Source organism: Schistocerca gregaria, chromosome 5 (genome assembly GCF_023897955.1).
Source record: "Schistocerca gregaria isolate iqSchGreg1 chromosome 5, iqSchGreg1.2, whole genome shotgun sequence".
Taxonomy (NCBI): domain Eukaryota; kingdom Metazoa; phylum Arthropoda; class Insecta; order Orthoptera; family Acrididae; genus Schistocerca; species Schistocerca gregaria.
In genome coordinates, this window is record NC_064924.1 from 36,518,110 (window position 1) to 36,539,028 (window position 20,919).

At 38.6% G+C, this 20,919-nt stretch overlaps 1 protein-coding gene across 1 annotated transcript in view; it reads right to left on the reverse strand.

Annotated features, from left to right (window-relative positions):
• LOC126272406 (zinc finger protein 761-like) overlaps positions 1-20,919 on the reverse strand; it is a 348,537-nt gene that overhangs the window by 22,625 nt on the left and 304,993 nt on the right. Inside the window, exon 14 of the mRNA XM_049975234.1 lies at positions 4,500-4,626. Within this exon, the coding sequence (XP_049831191.1) occupies positions 4,500-4,626 (127 nt within the window). The remainder of the gene's footprint in view (positions 1-4,499; positions 4,627-20,919) is intronic.

The following is a 20,919-nucleotide window of genomic DNA, read 5'->3' on the forward strand; positions in this document are numbered from 1 at the left end:
TCGAGGGGGATGAAAGGAAAGCAGAGGGAAGCAGTGGTTGGGAAGGGAGTGAGACAGGGTTGTAGCCTATCCCCAATGTTATTCAATCTGTACATTGAGCAAGCAGTAAGGGAAACACAAGAAAAATTCGGAGTAGGAACTAAAATCCATGGAGAAGAAATTAAAACTTTGAGGTTCACTGATGACATTGTAATTCTGTCAGAGACAGCACAGGACCTGGAAAAGCAGCTGAACGGAATGGACAGTGTCTTGAAAGGAGGATATAAGATGAACATCAACAAAAGCAAAATGAGGATAATGGTATGTAGTCGAATTAAATCGGGTGATGCTGAGGGTATTAGATTAGGAAATGAGATGCTTAAAGCAGTAAATGAGTTTTGCTATTTGGGGAGCAAAATAACTGAGGATGGTCGGATTAGAGGAGATATAACATGTGGACTGGCAATGGCAAGGAAAGCGTTTCTGAAGAAGAGAAATTCGTTAACATCGACTGTAGATTTAAGTGTCAGGAAATTATTTCTGAAAGTATTTGTATGGATAGTAGCCATGTATGGGAGTGAAATGTGGACAATAAATAGTTTAGACAAAAACAGAATAGAAGCTTTCAAAATGTGGTGCTACAGAAGGATGCTGAAAATTAGATGATTAGACCACATAACTGATGAGGAGGTATTGAATATAATAGGGGAAAAGAGAAATGTGTGGCACAACTTGACTAGAAGAAGGGATCGGTTGGTGTATTGGAGGGTAGCGTGGAGGGTAAGACTCGTAGAGGGAGACCAAGAAATGAATACACTAAACAGATTCAGAAGGATGTAGGTTTCAGTATGTACTGGGAGATGAAGAAGCTTGCACAGCATAGAGTAGCATGGAGAGCTGCATCAATGCAGTCTCTGGACTGATGACCACAACAACAACAACAACATATGATGAGAATGCCAGATAATCGATGGCCAAAGAAGGTTTACGAATGGAAACCAGCCAGCAGATGTAAACGCAGAAGACCACAATGTTCTTGGACAGACCACTTAAATGGAGTAATGGAACATTGCAGCACCGACAAGGAAGATGTGCTTGATACAACAAGATGCCGTTATTAATTAATGTTTTTATTGATTAACCCTGTAATAATAATAATAATAATAATAATAATAAAACAGTCAGAAATTTGCTTCTCAATTATTTTATCTATGTAAGAAATCCAAGTTTCTCCTTGAGTATATAATGTTCAAAGAACTTACGGGGATACATAGTGACATAGCCAGTATTCACTGTTATTTCGACAGGAGAACACACTGATATTTTCAAGATATGACTGCAGCAAGTAAGTGCTGTGCACGCAAATCCTGCATGGAATCCTGCTCTCTTCCTTGTCCAAAAACAGAGAGCTAGAGTTAATACTACCTCACCCATTGATTATGAAATTCAGTATTGATAACTTTTGATGTCACTCATCTAAAGTTTGTGATGGTACTAGCGTTTACAGTGAGTGTGTGTGTGTGTGTGTGTGTGTGTGTGTGTGTGTGTGTGTGAGTGCGTGCGGGTGTTGTTATATGTTTCCTGAGTCTATGTGAACCAAGGTTTTAAATTCCCTTGCACAGCACTTACTTGTTGCAGTTATTCCTTGACAATGGCAGCACGTGCTCCTGTTGGAATATCACTGGTTATTGATGATGTCATCAGGCTGCATTTCTGTAAGTTACTTCAACATCGTGTACATCTGGAGAAACTTACATCTCATGTTGTTTATGTGCATTGTTGCTTCGAAGTTTGGATAAAGTTCACACCAGTAGAGTAAGACTGCAATGTATGCTGTGATTTTTGTTGAGATGATGTGACCAAAATATCATTCCCATATTTGCCAAATTTATGCATCATATTAATTTTCCTGCCACCAATAGCATGAAGCAACACGCCAGCCTAGCTCTCATTTGTAAAAGGATCCATTACACTCATTGACAGTTGCGTCTTGTTTCCAAGGAACTGTTTCAGGTTCATTTAATAATTGCTTCAAAATTTTGGCTTTTTCTTGGCAATGGCTAGAGTATGATTCATGGCTGCAGCCTGACTGAGAATTTCATTCTGTAACCATCTGGTGTTTGGTGAAGTTTGAATGTTTCTGTGGCTCAGAGCCTAATACTATACCCAGACATTCTGTATGGAGAAAGCTTTTGATGATACAGCTTTATCCAAGGTTGGGAAAGGTTAAAATTTCCACTAATTCCAAAGCATTTGGCAGTGGTTGATTTTATTAGTTCTGCTGAACAGACAGTTTTTAAACTGCCTTCTGATGTTGAAGAGAAGGCTAGGAGGGAGGAAAGTCATGTTGACTGGAGCATATCCAGCTGAGAGGGCTGCTTTATGTTCACTTACAAGATGACCTGGATATTGTTATTTTACCTGCGGATAAGAGCAATGTTACCATTGTTTTGCACAAGCAGGATTACATTTAAAAGATGCAGTGCTAACAGTCTGATTCAGGGTATCATAGGATCGGTACTGACCCCACAAAAAGTGTTGAGAGGATGACTAACAACCTCCCGAAGAAAAGTTCGTGTCACAGTAGACTATCAAGAGTCTACATTCTTATTGTACTGTTCCCCCTAGGCTGTATGACCTTCCTATGGTCCACAACAAAGGAGGTCTGCTTCATCTGATTGTGAGTAACACTGGTGACATGCAGTCTAGCAAAACACCTTACCGCTCTGTTGACCCCTAAGGTAGGGTGGGGTGAGCATCACATTAGGAACTCAGCAGATTTCTTATGTCAATTACTGAGAATGTGTTTGAATGAATCTGATCTTTTAGTAAGTTTTAATGTGGTCTCTCTCTTCAATTATGTACTTTTGTCTAGTGTTGAATTAACAAACCTATTTTGACATATGTTAACGTCAACTTATTGTTTACTTGATGTCCAGAGCAAACAGACAGAGCTGCATTGAAACCCGTTGTCACCTATTATTGCCTATTTGTTTACAGAAGACTTTGAGGAACCTGCCTTGGAGTTGATGGCTTTGAAACCTGCATGATGTTTCAGATACATAGGCGATACTATTGTTTTTTTGGTCTCATGACAGTGAGAAATCAAACGACCTTTTAGAATACCTGAATTCAATCCACCCAAATATCTGTTTCATGATGGATGTGGAAAAGGATGCCTCTCACCCTTCCTTTATGTGTTCATCAGCAGGAAGCTTTTTTGTATGCTGGTACATACCATTTATAGGAAGTCTACTCACACTGACCTGTAGCTGTAAGCTGATAGTTGTCAACATCTGGCTCAATGGGAAGCGGTACTTTGTACCATGGTTCACAGGGCCCATGTCATGTCAGTCTTTGAGTTCGTCATCTCAGTTAATCCATCTCAGGGTCACCTTTTGTCAGAATGATTATACTGAGAGACAGATCTGACATGTTTTGTGTAATAAGCCAATTGTTCACCAGGAGAGTGATGACAATATTGAGGAAGCACCGGAGTCTACAGACTTTTTGCCTTACACAGCGAGCTTTTTGAACAAGACTGAGCATATTTTGTGGAAATATTATGTGAAATGTGTTTCTGTACCACCACCATATCAGGGTCCTTTTAGGTTCCACAAATGATGATCTTGGTTTGAGTTAAGGCGGTGGCTACCGTATTCCTTGCAGTTGTGGCATGTCATATATTGGTCAGACTATCAGGACTGTAGAGAACCAGTGTATTGAGCATTACACATGTTTACAACAGCTGAGTAAATTCACCATTGCAGAACATTGTTTTGGCTCCAGTCATTTTATGGAATATAACAACACGGAGGTTCTGGCATTCACTTTCAGCTACTGGATAGTCTTATTAAGGAACCAGCTGAAATAAAATTAGCAGGAAACCTTATAAATAGAAATAGTGTTTTTTGTTTGAATTCAGAATGGAATTCTTCTTTCGCTCCTGTCAAATAATAAAGGGACAGAGTTTATGATTCTTCAACCATTGATTATTAAGTTCACTATTGATAACTTATGATGGTGATCATCACACACACACACACACACACACACACACACACACACACACACACACACACACACACACAAAGAGAGAGAGAGAGAGAGAGAGAGAGAGAGAGAATGTTTGTCTGTGTCATCTTTCCAGAGTTTCTCTGCAAAATGAGGTTTTAAATTCCTCTGGTCAGTGATTACTAGCTGCAGTTATGGCTTGAAAATGACAGGTGTGCTCCTGTCGAAATACTGGCAGTTGTCAACAATGACATCTGACACTATTACCGTAAGTTATTTGAACATTATGTGTGTGCTGACCCATTTTAACTTAACATGCAGTTGTAGCCCAAAGTTTCCTTTAAATGGAGGAAAGAAGATTGGGTTTAACACCCTGCATAGTTTCATTTAGTGTTTGGCAGTTGATGTCTACTTCTGGCATCTATAGCTCTACACTGCTTGTTTCAAAATGGGTCAATTATTGAGAAATAATTTTACCCAAAATATAATTATGCCAAATTGCCAACCTTGTCTGCTGAACTCTCTGGAACATCCCAAGTAGTTATGGAATGGACATTTGTATTTCTTGACAGCTTGATGAATTAGTGAATGTCTTGTCAGTTTATCTCTGCGACTAAATGTTGCACCACAGTGCTGCAATTGAATTACAATAAACAGTCACTTTTTACAAGTAATTACATCTTGGCATTTTAAGGGCACAGAATACTGCACACATAAAAAAAAAATTAATGACATGTAGGTGACAAAAATAAATTGCATGGAATCAATTTAACTTAATATAAATAAACAGCTATTGATAAGCATTGTCCCAACTGATGTCCACATTTTTGTGTTCACTGTTTTGATTAATTAATCTGTCAATATTCATCTTATGGAAACCTATATGAGACAGTAACTGCAAAATTTATGTGCACCCTCAACAATTAAAATACATATGATACTTATTAGGAGATTATATTTAGTTAAATTGAAAGAATCAGAATTTTTTGAGCATTTCAATGGGGACATTAGGCACCAATTAAATCGAACACGGGAAAGGAATACAAGAGTATATAAATGGGTCCCTTTGGGAGATGAAATAATAAAGCCAACAAACTATCAACTAGGCAAAATGATATGGTTTAGTTGACATCCTTGGGTAACACGTAAGATATTGAAATTTCCACACAAATGAGACTTTGAATAACAAAGAGAAACATTTAAAGCACATTTTACAGATTTTATCTTCTTTGAGGAGGAGTGGAAGCAAGGAACAGGAAAGGATTATGTAGATGATGTGGGGGATGTATGTGTATGAATGATTCCTACATCTGAGGAAGAATTTTACCTGATAACTTAATCTATTTTTAAATGTACTTTAAAGATGCCCATCTGCCATTAGACACCTGATATCTATCATTTTACACTGTTGTTATTCTATACTGGATTTTCTATTTTATGAGATACTGAATTTAAAGCACATAATGAGAAAACCAACATTAGCAACCAAACATTATCAAGTTAAAACACACCCACCCACCCACCCACACCCACACCCACACCCACACCCACACCCACACCCACACCCACACACACACACACACACACACACACACACACACACACACACAGAGAGAGAGAGAGAGAGAGAGAGAGAGAGAGAGAGATTTAAACACACAGCCATAAAAACATCCAGCAGAATAGTACATGCTGTGGCTGCCAAACAAAGCAAAACAAAAGGCAGTTGCAATCCATAAGATGAAAATGAAGTCCACAAAGTGCACAAGGTGAATATGAATGTATAACAACATGCAAATGAGAAAATGTGGCTAAACATGGTTACTAAATGCTATTTTCTGAAATGTTTTCAAAAACAAAAACTAAGTAGATATTCCAGAATTTAAATTAAGAATAACTGCCAACTTCAGTAACTTAGAAATAACATCCTCAGTAGAATGAAGCAGCTAAAACACTTAAGAAAGGCAAAGCCTCTGGTCTAGATTGTAAACCAGTCAGGTTTCTTTCAGAGTACACTGATACAACAGCCTCATACTTAGCAGTCATATACAACTATTCGCTCATAGGAAGATCTGTACCCAAATCGTGGAAAGTCACACCAACAGTCAAGGAATGAAATACGATTAATCCACTGAATTACAGACCCATGCCACTAATGTTGCTTTGCTGTAGAATTTTGGAACATATACTTGACTCTACAACATTATGCATCACCTCTAAGAAAACGATTTATTGACAAATAGCCAATGCAGATTCCAAAAATATCATTCTTTTGAAACACAACTGGCTCTTTATTCTCATCAAGTAATGAGTGCTATCAACAGGGGATGTCAAATTTATTACATATTTCTTGATTTCCAGAAAGTTTTTGATACCATATCCCACAAGCAATTACTAATTAAACTGCATGCCTATGGAGTATTATCTTAGTTGTGCGACTGGATTCATGATTTCCTTTAGACAGAAAGTCACTGAGTAAAACAGAGGTAATATCTGGCATTTCCCAAGGAAGTATTACAGGCCCTCTGTCATTCCTGATCTACACAAGTAATTTTGGAGACAATCTGAGCAGCCCTCTTAGATTTTTTGTACATGATGCTGTCATTTACCATCTTGAAAACTCATCAGATGATAAAAAGTGGCAATTGACTCTAAATAATGAAAAGTGTGAAGTCATCCACATGAGTACTAAAGGAAATCCACAAAATTTCAGCTACAAAACAAATCACATATATCAAGAAGCTGTAAACTTAACTAAATACTAAAGGATTACAATTACAAATAACTTAAATTGGAACAATCATGTAGTTAATATTGTGGAGAGAAAAACCAAAGACTGAGATCTACTGGCAGGACAATTAGAAATGCTTGTTCACCCTCTTCTAGAGTACTACTGTGGGGTAGGGGATCTGCATCAGGCAGGATTGATGGAGGATATCCAAAAAGTTCAAAGAAGGGCAGCTCATTTCGTATTATCCCAAAATAAGGGATAGAGTTCCACAGATGTGATACATGAACTGGTGTGGCAGACATTAAAACATCCACATCTACATCTACATGATTGCTCTGCAATTCACATTTAAGTGCTTGACAGAGGGTTCATCGAACCACTATCATACTATCTCCCTACCATTCCACTCCCGAACAGCGCGCAGGAAAAACAAACACCTAAACCTTTCTGTTCGACCTCTGATTTCTCTTATTTTATTTTGATGACCATTCCTACCTATGTAGGTTGGGCTCAACAAAATATTTTCGCATTCGAAAGAGAAAGTTGGTAACTGAAATTTTGTAAATAGATCTCGCCGCGACGAAAAATGTCTTTGCTTTAATGACTTGCATCCCATCATATCTGCCACGCTCTCTCCCCTATTACGTGATAATACAAAATGAGCTGCCCTTTTTTGCACCCTTTCGATGGCCTCTGTCAATCCCACCTGGTAAGGATCCCACACCGCGCAGAAATATTCTAACAGAGGACGAACGAGTGTAGTGTAAGCTGTCTCTTTAGTGGACTTGTTGCATCTTCTAAGTGTCCTGCCTATGAAATGCAACTTTTGGCTCGCCTTCCCCACAATATTATCTATGTGGTCTTTCCAACTGAAGTTGTTCGTAGTTTTAACACCCACATACTTAGTTGAATTGACAGCCTTGAGAATTGTACTATTTATCGAGTAATCAAATTCCAATGGATTTCTTTTGGAACTCATGTGGATCACCTCACACTTTTCGTTATTTAGCATCAACTGCCACCTGCCACACCATACAGCGATCTTTCTTAAATCGCTTTGAAACTGATACTGGTCTTCAGATGACCTTACTAGACGGTAAATTACAGCATCATCTGCGAACAACCTAAGAGGACTGCTCAGATTGTCACCCAGGTAATTTATATAGATCAGGAACAGCAGAGGTCCCAGGACGCTTCCCTGGGGAACACCTGATATCACTTCAGTTTTACCCTCAATGATTTTCCGTCTATTACTATGATCTGCAACCTTCCTGACAGGAAATCACGAATCCAGTCGCACAGCTGAGACAATACCCCATAGGCCCACAGCTTGATTAGAAGTCGCTTGTGAGGAATGGTGTCAAAAGCTTTCCGGAAATCTAGAAATATGAAATCAACTTGAGATCCCCTGTTGATAGCGGCCATTACTTCGTGAGAATAAAGAGCTAGCTGCATTGCACAAGAATAATGTTTTCTGAAACCATGCTGATTACGTATCAATAGATTGTTCCCTTTGAGGTGATTCATAATGTTTGAATACAGTATATGCTCCAAAACTCTACAGCAAACCGACGTAAATGATATAGGTCTGAAGTTAGATGGATTACTCCTCCTACCCTTCTTAAACACTGGTGCGACCTGCACAATTTTCCAATCTGCAGGTACAGATCTATCGGTGAGCGAGCGGTTGTAAATGATTGCTAAGTAGGGAGCTATTGTATCAGTGTAATCTGAAAGGAACCTAATTGGTATGCAATCTGGACCTGAAGACTTGCTCGTATCAAGCAAATTGAGTTGCTTTGCAACCCCTAAGGTATCTACTTCTAAGAAACTCATGCTAGCAGCTGTTCGTGTTTCATTCGTCTTCCCTGGTGAAGGAATTTCAGAAAACTGCGTTCAATAACTCCGCTCTAGCGGCACGGTCATCGGTAAGAGTACCATCGGCACTGCACAGCGAAGATATTGACTGCGTCTTGCCGCTTATGTACTTTACATACAACCAGAATTTCTTCGGATTTTCTACCAAATTTCGAGACAATGTTTCGTTGTGGAACCTATTAAAGGCATCTCGCATTGAAGTCCGTGCCAAATTTTGCGCATCTGTAAATTTTAGCCAATCTTCGGGATTTCGCGTTCTTTTGAATTTCACACGCTTTTTCCGCTGCCTCTGCAACAGCGTTCGGACCTGTTTTCTGTACCATGGGGGATCAGTTCCATCTCTTACCAATTTATGAGGTATGAATCTCTCAATTGCTGTTGCTACTGTATCTTTGAATTTGAGCCACATCTCGTCTACATTTGCATAGTCAGTTTGGAAGGAATGGAGATTGTCTCTTAGAAAGGCTTCTAGAGACGCTTTATCCACTTTTTTAAATAAAATTATTTTGCATTTGTTTCTGGTGGATTTGGAAGAAACGGTATTGAGCCTAGCTACAATGACCTTGTGATCACTAATCCCTGTATCAGTCATGGTGCTCTCTATTAGCTCTGGATTGTTTGTGGCTACTAGCTCAAGTGTGTTTTCGCAACCATTTACAATTCACGTGGGTTCGTGGACAAACAGCTCAAAATAATTTTCTGAGAAAGCATTTACGACAATTTTGAAAGATGTTTTCTGCCTACCACCAGTTTTGAACAAGTATTTTTGCCAACATATTGAGGGAAGGTTGAAGTCCCCACCAACTATAACCGTATGAGTGGGGTATTTATTTGTTACGAGACTCAAATTTTCTCTGAACTGTTCAGCAACTATATCATCGGAGTCTGGGGGTCGATAGGTGTTCTTCGCTGCAACAGAACCTCCTCATGAAATTTCAATTACCAATGTTCTCCCCAGAGTGTGGAAATTTGTTAGTGCACAACTACACAGGCAGGTGTAATAACCATAATAAAATACCACATTGCCAGGTACTTAAATGTGAATTGCAGAATGAACATGTAAATTTAGATGTAGATAAAAGTAATTTTAAATGTGATAACTCATACGATCTCAAAAATTACAATGGCTACCATAGATGCTACAAAAACGTGTCTGGTATGCATAAGGTTTATACCAGATCGTCCAACTATTTTATGTGCATGGGCATGCTTACCTTGTGGCTAAGGGGTGCAGGTGCTGCTGCCCTCAGAATCACTACACTACTACTACTACTACTACTACTACTACTGCTGCTGCTACTACGACCACCATGGTCACCATCACCACCACTACAACAAATGTGTAAGACTGTAAAAGTATGTCAAAGAATTACAATCATACTCTTGGCATAAGATGTGGTAGGAAGGAAATCCACAATTAAACTTCATAGTAGAATCAGATAATCAAGTGCTTTCATTGTAAACAGTTTTATTGGTTCAAAAACACAACCAGTTTTGGGCAATTACAAACCCATCTTCAGAAAGAGTGAAAAATGCAAAATGAAGAAGCTACAGCAACATATTATATAACACCTCTTGTTATGATAATAGTGGAGATTCACTATCCAACAGTAAATATGAGGTTGATATGGTCAGGTTAGTCAGAATGAAAACAAATATGTTGCATCAGACAAACAAAAAAAAGCCTAAGGAAAGTGAGCAGTCAAAATGGCTATCTGGTGCATCACTCTTGTTTAAATTCCAACTAACCTGAGTGTGTCAACCTCATAAATATAGTTGGGCATTGGATCTCCACTATTATTATAACATCTTGAGTCTTATACATTCTTACTAAATTCTTCGTTTTCCTTTTTGTACACTTGTACACCTGAAGATGAGCTTATAACTGCCACAAATCAGTCATCTTTTTGAATCAATAAAACTCTTTCAAACTGAAGTAGTTGATTATCTGGTTCTGCATATGGTCTGGGAGATGAGTCTTTGGTACTGACAGACCAGTAGCATCATTCCATTGCCTAGCACCTGCAAGTAGCCAGCTAATCATGGGCTGCATTTGTGCAGGTAGCACGAGGTGGGCTGCCACTCTGCAAACCTGACACTAATGTGTCAGAAACATATCAGTAAGTGTCTCAAGTACAACTGGTGCTGTTGTTTCACCATTTTTCTAACTAGCAATTCAGCTCATAGTTTATTTTGCTTTGGCTGTTTTTAGCATTTATTTGCACCTGCTTCATTTCAAACAATGCCCAGTGCGACAAGTAGTACCAACTCAACATGCAAAGTGAAGCAGAGGAAGAAAAGTGTGTTACATAGCTAGGTCTGCAAATCTGTGTGTTCTGTAAGGGACTGTCTTGGGAAAGAAAATGAGAAATAGGTAAGCTCTTATTTTCTGTTGCTCAGCTGGTTAAGAGGACTGCAATGACATCAAGAGTAAGCAAGAACATGTAATGATGGGGAAAGAACAGAGCAGTACAGATTGTGGTGCGTAACATGGCTACACGCACCAGGGAACAAGTGGCCAAGGAAGAAGAAGCAAGTGACAGCTTCAGACGATTTCCAGAGAGATGCTATTTGTGATTATTTATACAGCTATTATAAGAGAAGCAAATGTCCCACACTATGTAAATAATTTGTGTCACTTCAGAAAAATCATCTTTTTAAAGGAACCAAATTCTCATTGTGTACAGTGCTCACAGACATAGGCTTCAGCTATTCACAGTTTAACAGATGCCAAGTATTAATGGAAAGAGTAGATGATGTTGCATGGCGGTACAAGTTTCTGCGCATTGTCGTGGATGTGAGATTCGAAAGTATAGTGAGGCTGGATTGATTTGAGCCATTCATTACACTACGGTCGCAGGTTCGAATCCTGCCTCGGGCACGGATGTGTGTGATGTCCTTAGGTTAGTTAGGTTTAAGTAGTTCTAAGTTACAGGGGACTGATGACCTCAGAAGTTAAGTCCCATAGTGGTCAGAGCCATTTGAACCATTCATTACGTAGTGGCTGGAATGATGGAATACTGAGGGACTGTGGCACTGCCTGTTGGAAATGGAGACTAAATTATTATTTTACATGAAGGTACACTGGATGATTTTGTGACAAATCACCTGTAAACATTTAATTTGAAAAATATGGGTGGTTACCATAAAAAAAAGTGTACTTTCTCAAAAGTGATTCGAGTTACTTATGAGAAATCTGAGAAGTCCATCAGTAATTGTTATGGTTAATGCTCCATATCATTCTGCTGTTCATAATAAGACCAACTTTGGCAACAAAAAAGAGAACAAAATTCAGTGGCTGAGATGACAAAACTGGATTTCTGTTGAAGAAGGCTGAATTGTTCAAAACTGCGGCACCAAAGAAACTGCAATTTCCAACATTTGTAACTGCTGACATTACTATAAGGCATGGGTATGAAATTGTTTGTTTTCCTCCATATCTCTATCACTGACAGAGTATGGACTGGAACAAAAATCAGCATATCGGAAGTTAAAACTCTCCTTGTACCAGCTGTCAGTTGCATAACAAGTGAGACCTGGATGAAAACTCTGCAAGCACCATAACAGAGGATGCCAAATATGAAGGCATTGTGGAAGAATACAGTCGAAATGTTATCATTCTTGTGGGAGGAAGCAGTCATAGTGTGAACAGTGCTGAAGAAGGCTACTCTGAATCATATTCTGACAGTGATGCAAATAATGTTTTCTCATTAGCGTAACTATGACACACTTAGAAGTGTAAGACGGGCGCATGTCATCAGGTTATCATCATACTGCGATTTGTTGTTGTTGTTGTAGTCTTCAGTCCTGAGACTGGTTTGATGCAGCTCTCCATCCTACTCTATCCTGTGCAAGCTTCTTCATCTCCAAGTACATACTGCAGCCTACATCCTTCTGAATCTGCTTAGTGTATTCATCTCTTGGTCTCCCTCTACGATTTTTACCCTCCACCCTGCCCTCCAATGCTAAATTTGTGATCCCTTGATGCCTCAGGACATGTCCTACCAACCGATTCCTTCTTCTGGTCAAGTTGTTCCAAAAACTTCTCTTCTCCCCAATCCGATTCAATACTTCCTCATTAGTTATGTGATCTACCCATCTTATCTTCAAAATTCTTCTATAGCACCACATTTCGAAAGCTTCTATTCTCTTCTTGTCCAAACTATTTATTGTCCATGTTTCACTTCCATACATGGCTAAACTCCATTCAAATACTTTCAGAAACGACTTCCTGACACTTAAATCTATACTCGATGTTAACAAATTTCTCTTCTTCAGAAACGCTTTCCTTGCCATTCCGTTCAACTGCTTTTCCAAGTCCTTTGCTGTCTCTGATAGAATTACAATGTCATCGGCGAACCTCAAAGTTTTTATTTCTTCTCCATGAATTTTAATACCCACTCCGAATTTTTCTTTTGTTTCCTTTACTGCTTGCTCAATACACAGATTGAATAACATCGGGGAGAGCCTAAAACCCTGTCTCACTCCCTTCCCAACCACTGCTTCCCTTTCATGCCCCTCGACTCTTATAACTGCCATCTGTTTTCTGTACAAATTGTAAATAGCCTTACGCTCCCTGTATTTTACCCCTGCCACCTTCAAAATTTGAAAGAGAGTGTTCCAGTTAACATTGTCAAAAGCTTTCTCTAAGTCTACAAATGCTAGAAACGTAGGTTTGCCTTTCCTTAATCTTTCTTCTAAGGTAAGTCGTAAGGTTAGTATTGCCTCACGTGTTCTAACATTTCTGCAGAATCCAAACTGATCTTCCCCAAGGTCCGCTTCTACCAGTTTTTCCATTCGTCTGTGAAGAATTCGCGTTAGTATTTTGCAGCTGTGACTTATTAAACTGATTGTTCGGTAATTTTCACATCTGTTAACACCTGCATTTTTTTGGGATTGGAATTATTATATTCTTCTAGAAGTCTGAGGGTATTTCACCTGTCTCATACATCTCGCTCACCAGATGGTAGAGTTTTGTCATGACTGGCTCTCCCAAGGCCGTCAGTAGTTCTAATGGAATGTTGTCTACTCCCGGGGCCTTGTTTGGACTAAGGTCTTTCAGTGCCCTGTCAAACTCTTAATGCAGTATCTTATCTCCCATTTCATCTTCATCTACACCTTCTTCCATTTCCATAATATCGTCCTCAAGTACATCGCCCTTGTACTTAGAACTGGGTTTCCATCTGAGCTCTTGATATTCATACAAGTGGCTCTCTTTTCTCCAAAGGCCTCTTTAATTTTCCTGTATGGAGTATCTATCTTACCCCTAGTGAGATAAGCATCTACATCCTTACATTTGTCCTCTAGCCATCCCTGCTTAGCCATATTGCACTTCCTGTCGATCTCATTTTGGAGACGTTTGTATTCCTTTTTGCCTGCTTCATTTACTGATACTGCGAGTACTTTATTCAAAGGGTAACTGTTTGTACATTGGAAAATTATTGTGTTGCTCACTGTAGAAGTAATTAACAATGCTAATACAATTCCCAAAAAATTTTTAAGTTCTATAGTGAAGTATAACAAATAACTTTATGATATTTCAAAAAACGGAAAATCCAGGATGGAATGTAACAATATTATGAAAAGAAAGTGTGAGTCATGTGTGTGAGTTGTGTGTGTGTGTGTGTGTGTGTGTGTGTGTGTGTGTGTGTGTTTCCTCTGTCATTGACAAAGGCCTTAATGGCCAAAAGCTTTATTTGTGACAGTCTTTTTGTTGTGCCTATCTGCAACTGAGCATCTCCGCTATTTGGTGATTTACAACATTCCTTTTCATAATATTGTTACATTCCATTTTGGATTTTCCATTGTTTGATTTTTGCTTGATGGATTTTCTTCTATCCTAACCCAGTGCTCTTTTCCTTTGTTACTATTTTTTTATGCAGCACTATACTCAATATCCATCCTTCTTTCTCTTCTTTCCTGTGTTTCTATTGTTGTCTTACACACCACACTGCACACTCTACTTACGAACCACACTTTATCAACTGTCTACAGACATTTACAAGACCACACTGACTGTTGGTGCAGCATCTTACTTCCCACATTAGTGTGCCCGATATAATTAATCCTAAACTTTCAAATAGATCGCTTTCCCTGCATCAGTTTCCTGTATTTTCACATGTTATTTCCCACAGCTTTCCAGTGCCACACGATCTTGTATCTCATACAAACCCCTCTCCATCCCCCACCCTTTCTCCTTTCTATCCCAGTTCGCACCCACTAATTCCATCTTATCCAGTCACATCTGCTGTCCCCCTTCTTCACACTTATCCACCCTTAGACCTACTACCCACAGTAATATATATTATTTTTTTATCATTTATTCTTCACTTTTATCCTTGTGACTTCTCAGCAATTTTAGTGAGTTTTTGCCTTTTGCTATCATCGACTCCGTCAGAGTTTATCTTGTTTCCCCCCCTTTGCATAAATTTCATCCCCCTTTTTTTCTTTTTTTTTTCTTTTTTCTTTTTTTTATAGAAAAGTTTATGATATTTCAGCATATTATTAAATAAGTAGGTCAATTTTTTGAATTTTTGATTACAAGTAGCAATTTTAAATACATTCCTGTACACAAATATGACTTGCATATTGTCAAGGCTTTTGTTTCTGGTGGTAGAAAATGCAAGTAGTACTGGGTGGGCGTAATTTTGGCTTCCTCTGAAAATCATTTACTGTACTTATCATAGCTGAAGCATTGTTATTTTTCCTTTGCAATTGGAGGTTAAGGTCATTTAATTTTGAGGCGATATCTGTCAAGAAACCTAGATGTAGGACCCATGGCATTGCATCGAGTTTTTGACGACATTGCCCAGAAAATGATTGCAGAAAATGTCGATGTCATCCAGAAGACTGCAGAATCATTCTAAAGTTTTTCCTGAATCTGGAGATCGCGAGTGATTATATCTAGGCTCTCTGATCAATTCCAGTAAAGTGTGCTAAAGAGATAAGATGATGACTCATTCTTGGCCAAGCCACAACGCTCAAACTCACTAAGGTATGGCAGAATCGGGCAATATCCAAGACAACGAAGATGTGCTTGGTAGAAGCATTGGTGTTTCCTGTATTCTTATACAGATGTGAGACATGGACCATGAAAGATAGTGATAAAGAGTTGCATTGATGCCTTCAAGATGTGGCGGAGGATGCTACGTGTACCGTGGACACAAAAAAGAACAAATGTTTCAATAACAGAAGAACTTAAAATCACAAGAAGGTTACCTTCTTTTGTCAGCCAAAGATACCTTCAGTTTCTTGGGCACATCTTGAGAAGGAAAGGAGATAATTTAGAGAAGACCATCATGCAGGGAGAAATTGAGGGCAGAAGATCACGCGGGAGAGTAGCAAACAGATGGTTGGATCAAGCGAAGAAGATTACAAGCCTGCCTCTTCACGTCAATCAGGAAAGGCTGAAGATCGCTGCAGATGGAGACATCTGTCTGAAGTTTCAACTACGTAAGAAGGAATGAGGAAATGAGGTCACGACACTCAACAATGAGTAAAACGACTAATGAGAGAGAGAAGCTACCCTATGTCTGTGTGAAGAATTGTGTCATCGTACTCAGAATCTGTTATATCAAACAATTTCTTAGCAATCAGTGAAGTGTAGAAGGTGACTGGATGTAATTACATGAGCTGCGCTTTCATGATATGGTCAAACTTCAAAACCTTTATATGTAAAGCTTCCTGGTGTATAATATAGTGATAAGAAGGAAATTTTGGAAATGAATCATCTTTAGTACAAAGTGCAAGAAACTCGGTATATTGATAATAATTTTTACTTATGGACCATCTGACAGCAATTAAATAAAACACAATTTTACTGCCATACACATTTCGCCTTTAGTTTCTGCAAGGCATCATCAGTGACAGGTTGCATGGACAATTTGTTACATATTACACTCCTGTTGCATTTTTGGTGTTGTTCTTCTTCTTATGAACGCCAATTTGTGTTTTTTGTTCCACATTCCACAGAACTATGAACTGAACGCTTGTTTCAATTCAATGTTTTGATTTCTGTTGCCAACCGTCAAAGTTGAAGATGAAAGACACCCATTAATCTTTCTAATCGCTGAAGGCTATAACAAACAATGTTACAGTAACAAGTTCAGAGAGTGGAAAGTTGATACCTTTCAAAAATTTACATTCATGAAGTGGCAGCACTTTTACAAATTTCTCTTCAACCTCAATATCATAATAAATAAACACAACTCGCCAATATTGAATATGTCAATGGTTTAGGCACAATGAAGTGAAAAATGTTCACATGACTCAGGGCCTGAAATGACTGAAATTCTAAATGTTCAAAAATCTGTACATATCTAATACCAGTTAGGTAAGAAAATTGAAGTCCTTTAATAGAAGACATAACTGCAGTGAAAAATATTTGAAAAATTGCAGGCCCTGATACAACTGAGATTCTAAATGTTTAGTAATCTGTGAAGATATCTAGTAACAGTTTGATGAGATAATTGAAGTCCTTTTATAGACGACATAACTGTAGACTGATTTTTCTGATCATCGAATGGAGATCTGCAGCAGTGATGATAGTTTCCTTATATTCTTCCCCATCACTGAAAAGTTATATCCTTTTCACTAAAATGTAAAAGAATATGTAAGATCCCACTGTCACATTACTATTTTGTTGAGCTGACTTTGTAAATGCACTTCATTGCAATGTTAATTTAGATTTTAAGTCTCTAACTTCATGTTTTCATAGTTCAGAATTAGCAGGAAACTCAGTATTAGCAGGAAACTCAGTATTAAAGTTTGTGTGGTTTGTCAAAAAATTATGCTCTACATTCTATTTCTTGGGAACACACACTACTGTAGCACAGTTAACACAAAGGCTTTCCATTGTATTTGAAATAACAATGCTGCCCCTCCCAATCATAATTAAAACTGTGATTTCTTTGTCTTTCAATAAACTTATTGTTTGTGGCAAAGCATGGTTGAGGGTAAAGTGAATATGTCCCCAGTTCTCAACAGAGGCCTAATATTTGTCCAGGAAAATAGAGTACAGCTTTGCAAGAACAAAATGAAAGTTTTGTTTTGCAGTTTGATTTAACATTAGAAAGCATCAGAAGCGAAATTTGCTTACAAAGTGTTCCAGGACAATGCATCACAGGCACCTAGGTGCATGGGGGCACCACACTGGACAGCCTTGCTTTATACAGTTGCAAATGAACCAGTTGCAAATGACTAACTCCAATATTAACAGCAAGTTAAAATAAATATAGCAACAGGAAGAAATCTTGCCTTGCTGCTTTTCTAATTTTAGCTTTTCCTTCTTGTCAATTTTATGCATATACTCAATATTGTTGTACTATCTTTACAATATGCCTATATTCCAAAAGCTTTGATTACTTTCTTCCACTCAAGATTATCAAATGACTTCTCCAAATCAACATGGGCAATGGTTCGGTGGCTCAGTGGTAAAGCACCAGATTACGAATCCAGAGGTCTTGCTTTCAACTGTCAGTCAGTCCCAGTACTTTTATCCATCATTTGTCACTTCTTTAACCTCTGGCAATATTTGCTGATGTCGAAAATACTGAGGTGCAATATGATTCAGAGCCCATGTTAAACTATAGGTCCCACTATAATAGCCCAGTGAGTCAGCATAATGGTCAGAGGAAGGCATCTGCATTCCATCTCTGATAAGACCATAAGCAATAAAACCCTGTAGTGTTCAAATAAACCTTAGAGTTGATGATACCTTTATCTTTAAGGACTATGTATGCATTCCTTATCCCCTCTGGTTACACCTTTATCTTTAAGGACAATGTATATATTCGTTCTTCCCTCTAGTCATCTCTTATGGGAGACACTGAATGAAAAAAAAAAAAAATGGTTTCCCACGCTATGGCATGAACAAAACGGCTATAAAATTAATACTTCCCTCAAAGACAGAGTGATAAATACAGAGGTATGGAATGCAGTTGACAGCGTGTCAAAAAAGATTGTTGTTGTTGTTGTGGTCTTCAGTCCTGAAACTGGTTTGATGCAGCTCTCCATGCTAATCTATCCTGTGCAAGCTTCTTCATCTCCCAGTGCCTACTGCAACCTACATCCGTCTGAATCTGCTTAGTGTATTCATCTCTTGGTCTCCCTCTACGATGTTTACCCTCCACACTGCCCTCCAATGCTAAATTTGTGGTCCCTTGATGCCTCAGGACATGTCCTACCAACCGATCCCTTCTTCTAGTTAAGTTGTGCCACAAACTTCTCTTCTCCCCAATCCTATTCAATACCTCCTCATTAGTTACGTGATCTACCCACCTAATCTTCAACATTCTTCTGTAGCACCACATTTCAAAAGCTTCTATTCTCTTCTTGTCCAAACTATTTATTGTCCATGTTTCACTTCCATACATGGCTACACTCCATACAAATACTTTCAGAAACGACTTCCTGACACTTAAATCTACACCCGATGTTAACAAATTTCTCTTCTTGAGAAACGCTTTCCTTGCCATTGCCAGTCTACATGTTATATCTCCTCTAATCCAACCATCCTCAGTTATTTTGCTCCCCAAATAGCAAAACTCATTTACTGCTTTAAGCATCTCATTTCCTAATCTAATACCCTCAGCATCACCCGACTTAATTCGACTACATTCCATTATCCTCGTTTTGCTTTTGTTGATGTTCATCTTATACCCTCCTTTCAAGACACTGTCCATTCCATTCAACTGCTCTTCCAAGTCCTTTGCTGTTTCTGACAGAATTAGAATGTCATCGGCGAACCTAAATGTTTTTATTTCTTCTCCATGGATTTTAATACCGACTCCAAATTATACTTTTGTTTTCTTAACTGCTAGCTCAGTATACAGATTGAATGACATTGGGAGAGGCTACAACCCTGTCTCACTCCCTTCCCAACCACTGCTTCCCTTTCATGCCCCTCAACTCTTATAACTGCCACCTGGTTTCTGTACAAATTGTAAATAGCCTTTCACTCCCTGTATTTTACCCCTGCCACCTTTAGAATTTGAAAGAGAGCATTCAAAAAAGATATATGCACTTAAATAAGTAGCTATCATCAAAATCCATGAAGTTTAAGAGTAGATTCACAATTTCAGCATTTAGGAGAAGTAACATCTCAGGAGTCATCACAGCAAGATGAGGGTAGTCAACGTAAGATCTGCCAGTAGGACCAAGTCTCCTGCAGTTCCAACACCACATGTGCCAGTGGACACAAACTGCAGATGCATCCTCTGATTCTCACTCAGGATTCAAGGGAAGACAATGTTTCATAGCTGCTGGTATCCTCCAGGAGGCTGATCCAATCCTGAAACTTGGTGAGACAACCAGTGAAAACTTCCATTATTTAGTGTCCTACTTAATAGTTGAAGACATACAGCTGGAGCTGAGAGACCTGGTGGTGGCTCGAGACCTGCCGGGACTCAAAATCCAGAAGGCTCCATGACAGTAAAAGTGGTGGAAGAACTAGAGTAGTGAGAATGTAAACAAATGGCAACACTCAACGCACAGTCCAGAGCAGGTACTGCCTTTATAGAGTTTAAAACAGATGCAGAATAATTGTAGTTTTAGTTTTTTCTATCACGTTATAAATATTTTTTCTAAATTAATTTTAGTACATGCTATACTATACATTAAATATACTGTGTGTAATAGATTTCTTTTGTAAAATGGCAAAAAATTAATGTGATGTATAGTTTTCTCGTGAATAGGTCAATGTACTGTAGCACAAAATAAATAAAAATAGAAATAACAAGTTCCTATTTGTTGCCAAAATTTATATAGCTCTTTGTCAAGTTTGTGTTCAATTTCTCTCTCTATTCTTTTATTATAAGTGTGAATATATTTGCTGCAAGTGTCATTGTAGCCATGAGCTCGACTCCAGTCCACCACCAGCTATGGAGGGCAAAGCTGTCCAGCCAGTCATGCTGGTGAAACATCAGAAAAATCAACAAACAAACATCAGCCAAAGGACCTGAGATAGAAGCCAATACAAAATTGCTCATTAAACAGTTTGTTATTGATAAAATTATTTAATTGGATGGATAAAAAATCTACTCACCAAGTGGTGGCAGAACACACAGACATGAAAGACTGTTATGGTTGGCAAGCTTTCGAAGCCAGTGGCTCCTTTCTCAGGCAGAAGGGTTGAAGGGGAAGGAAGGAAGGTGAAGGAAAAGGACCAGAGAGGTATAGGAAAAGGGATAGATTTTGGGAAAGTCACCCAGAACTGCGGGTCAGTGGAGACCTACCATATGGGATGAGAAGGAAAGACCGATTGTTGGGAACTGCATCGAACGAGATTTGAAACTGTTATGGTTGGCAAGCTTTTGAAGCCA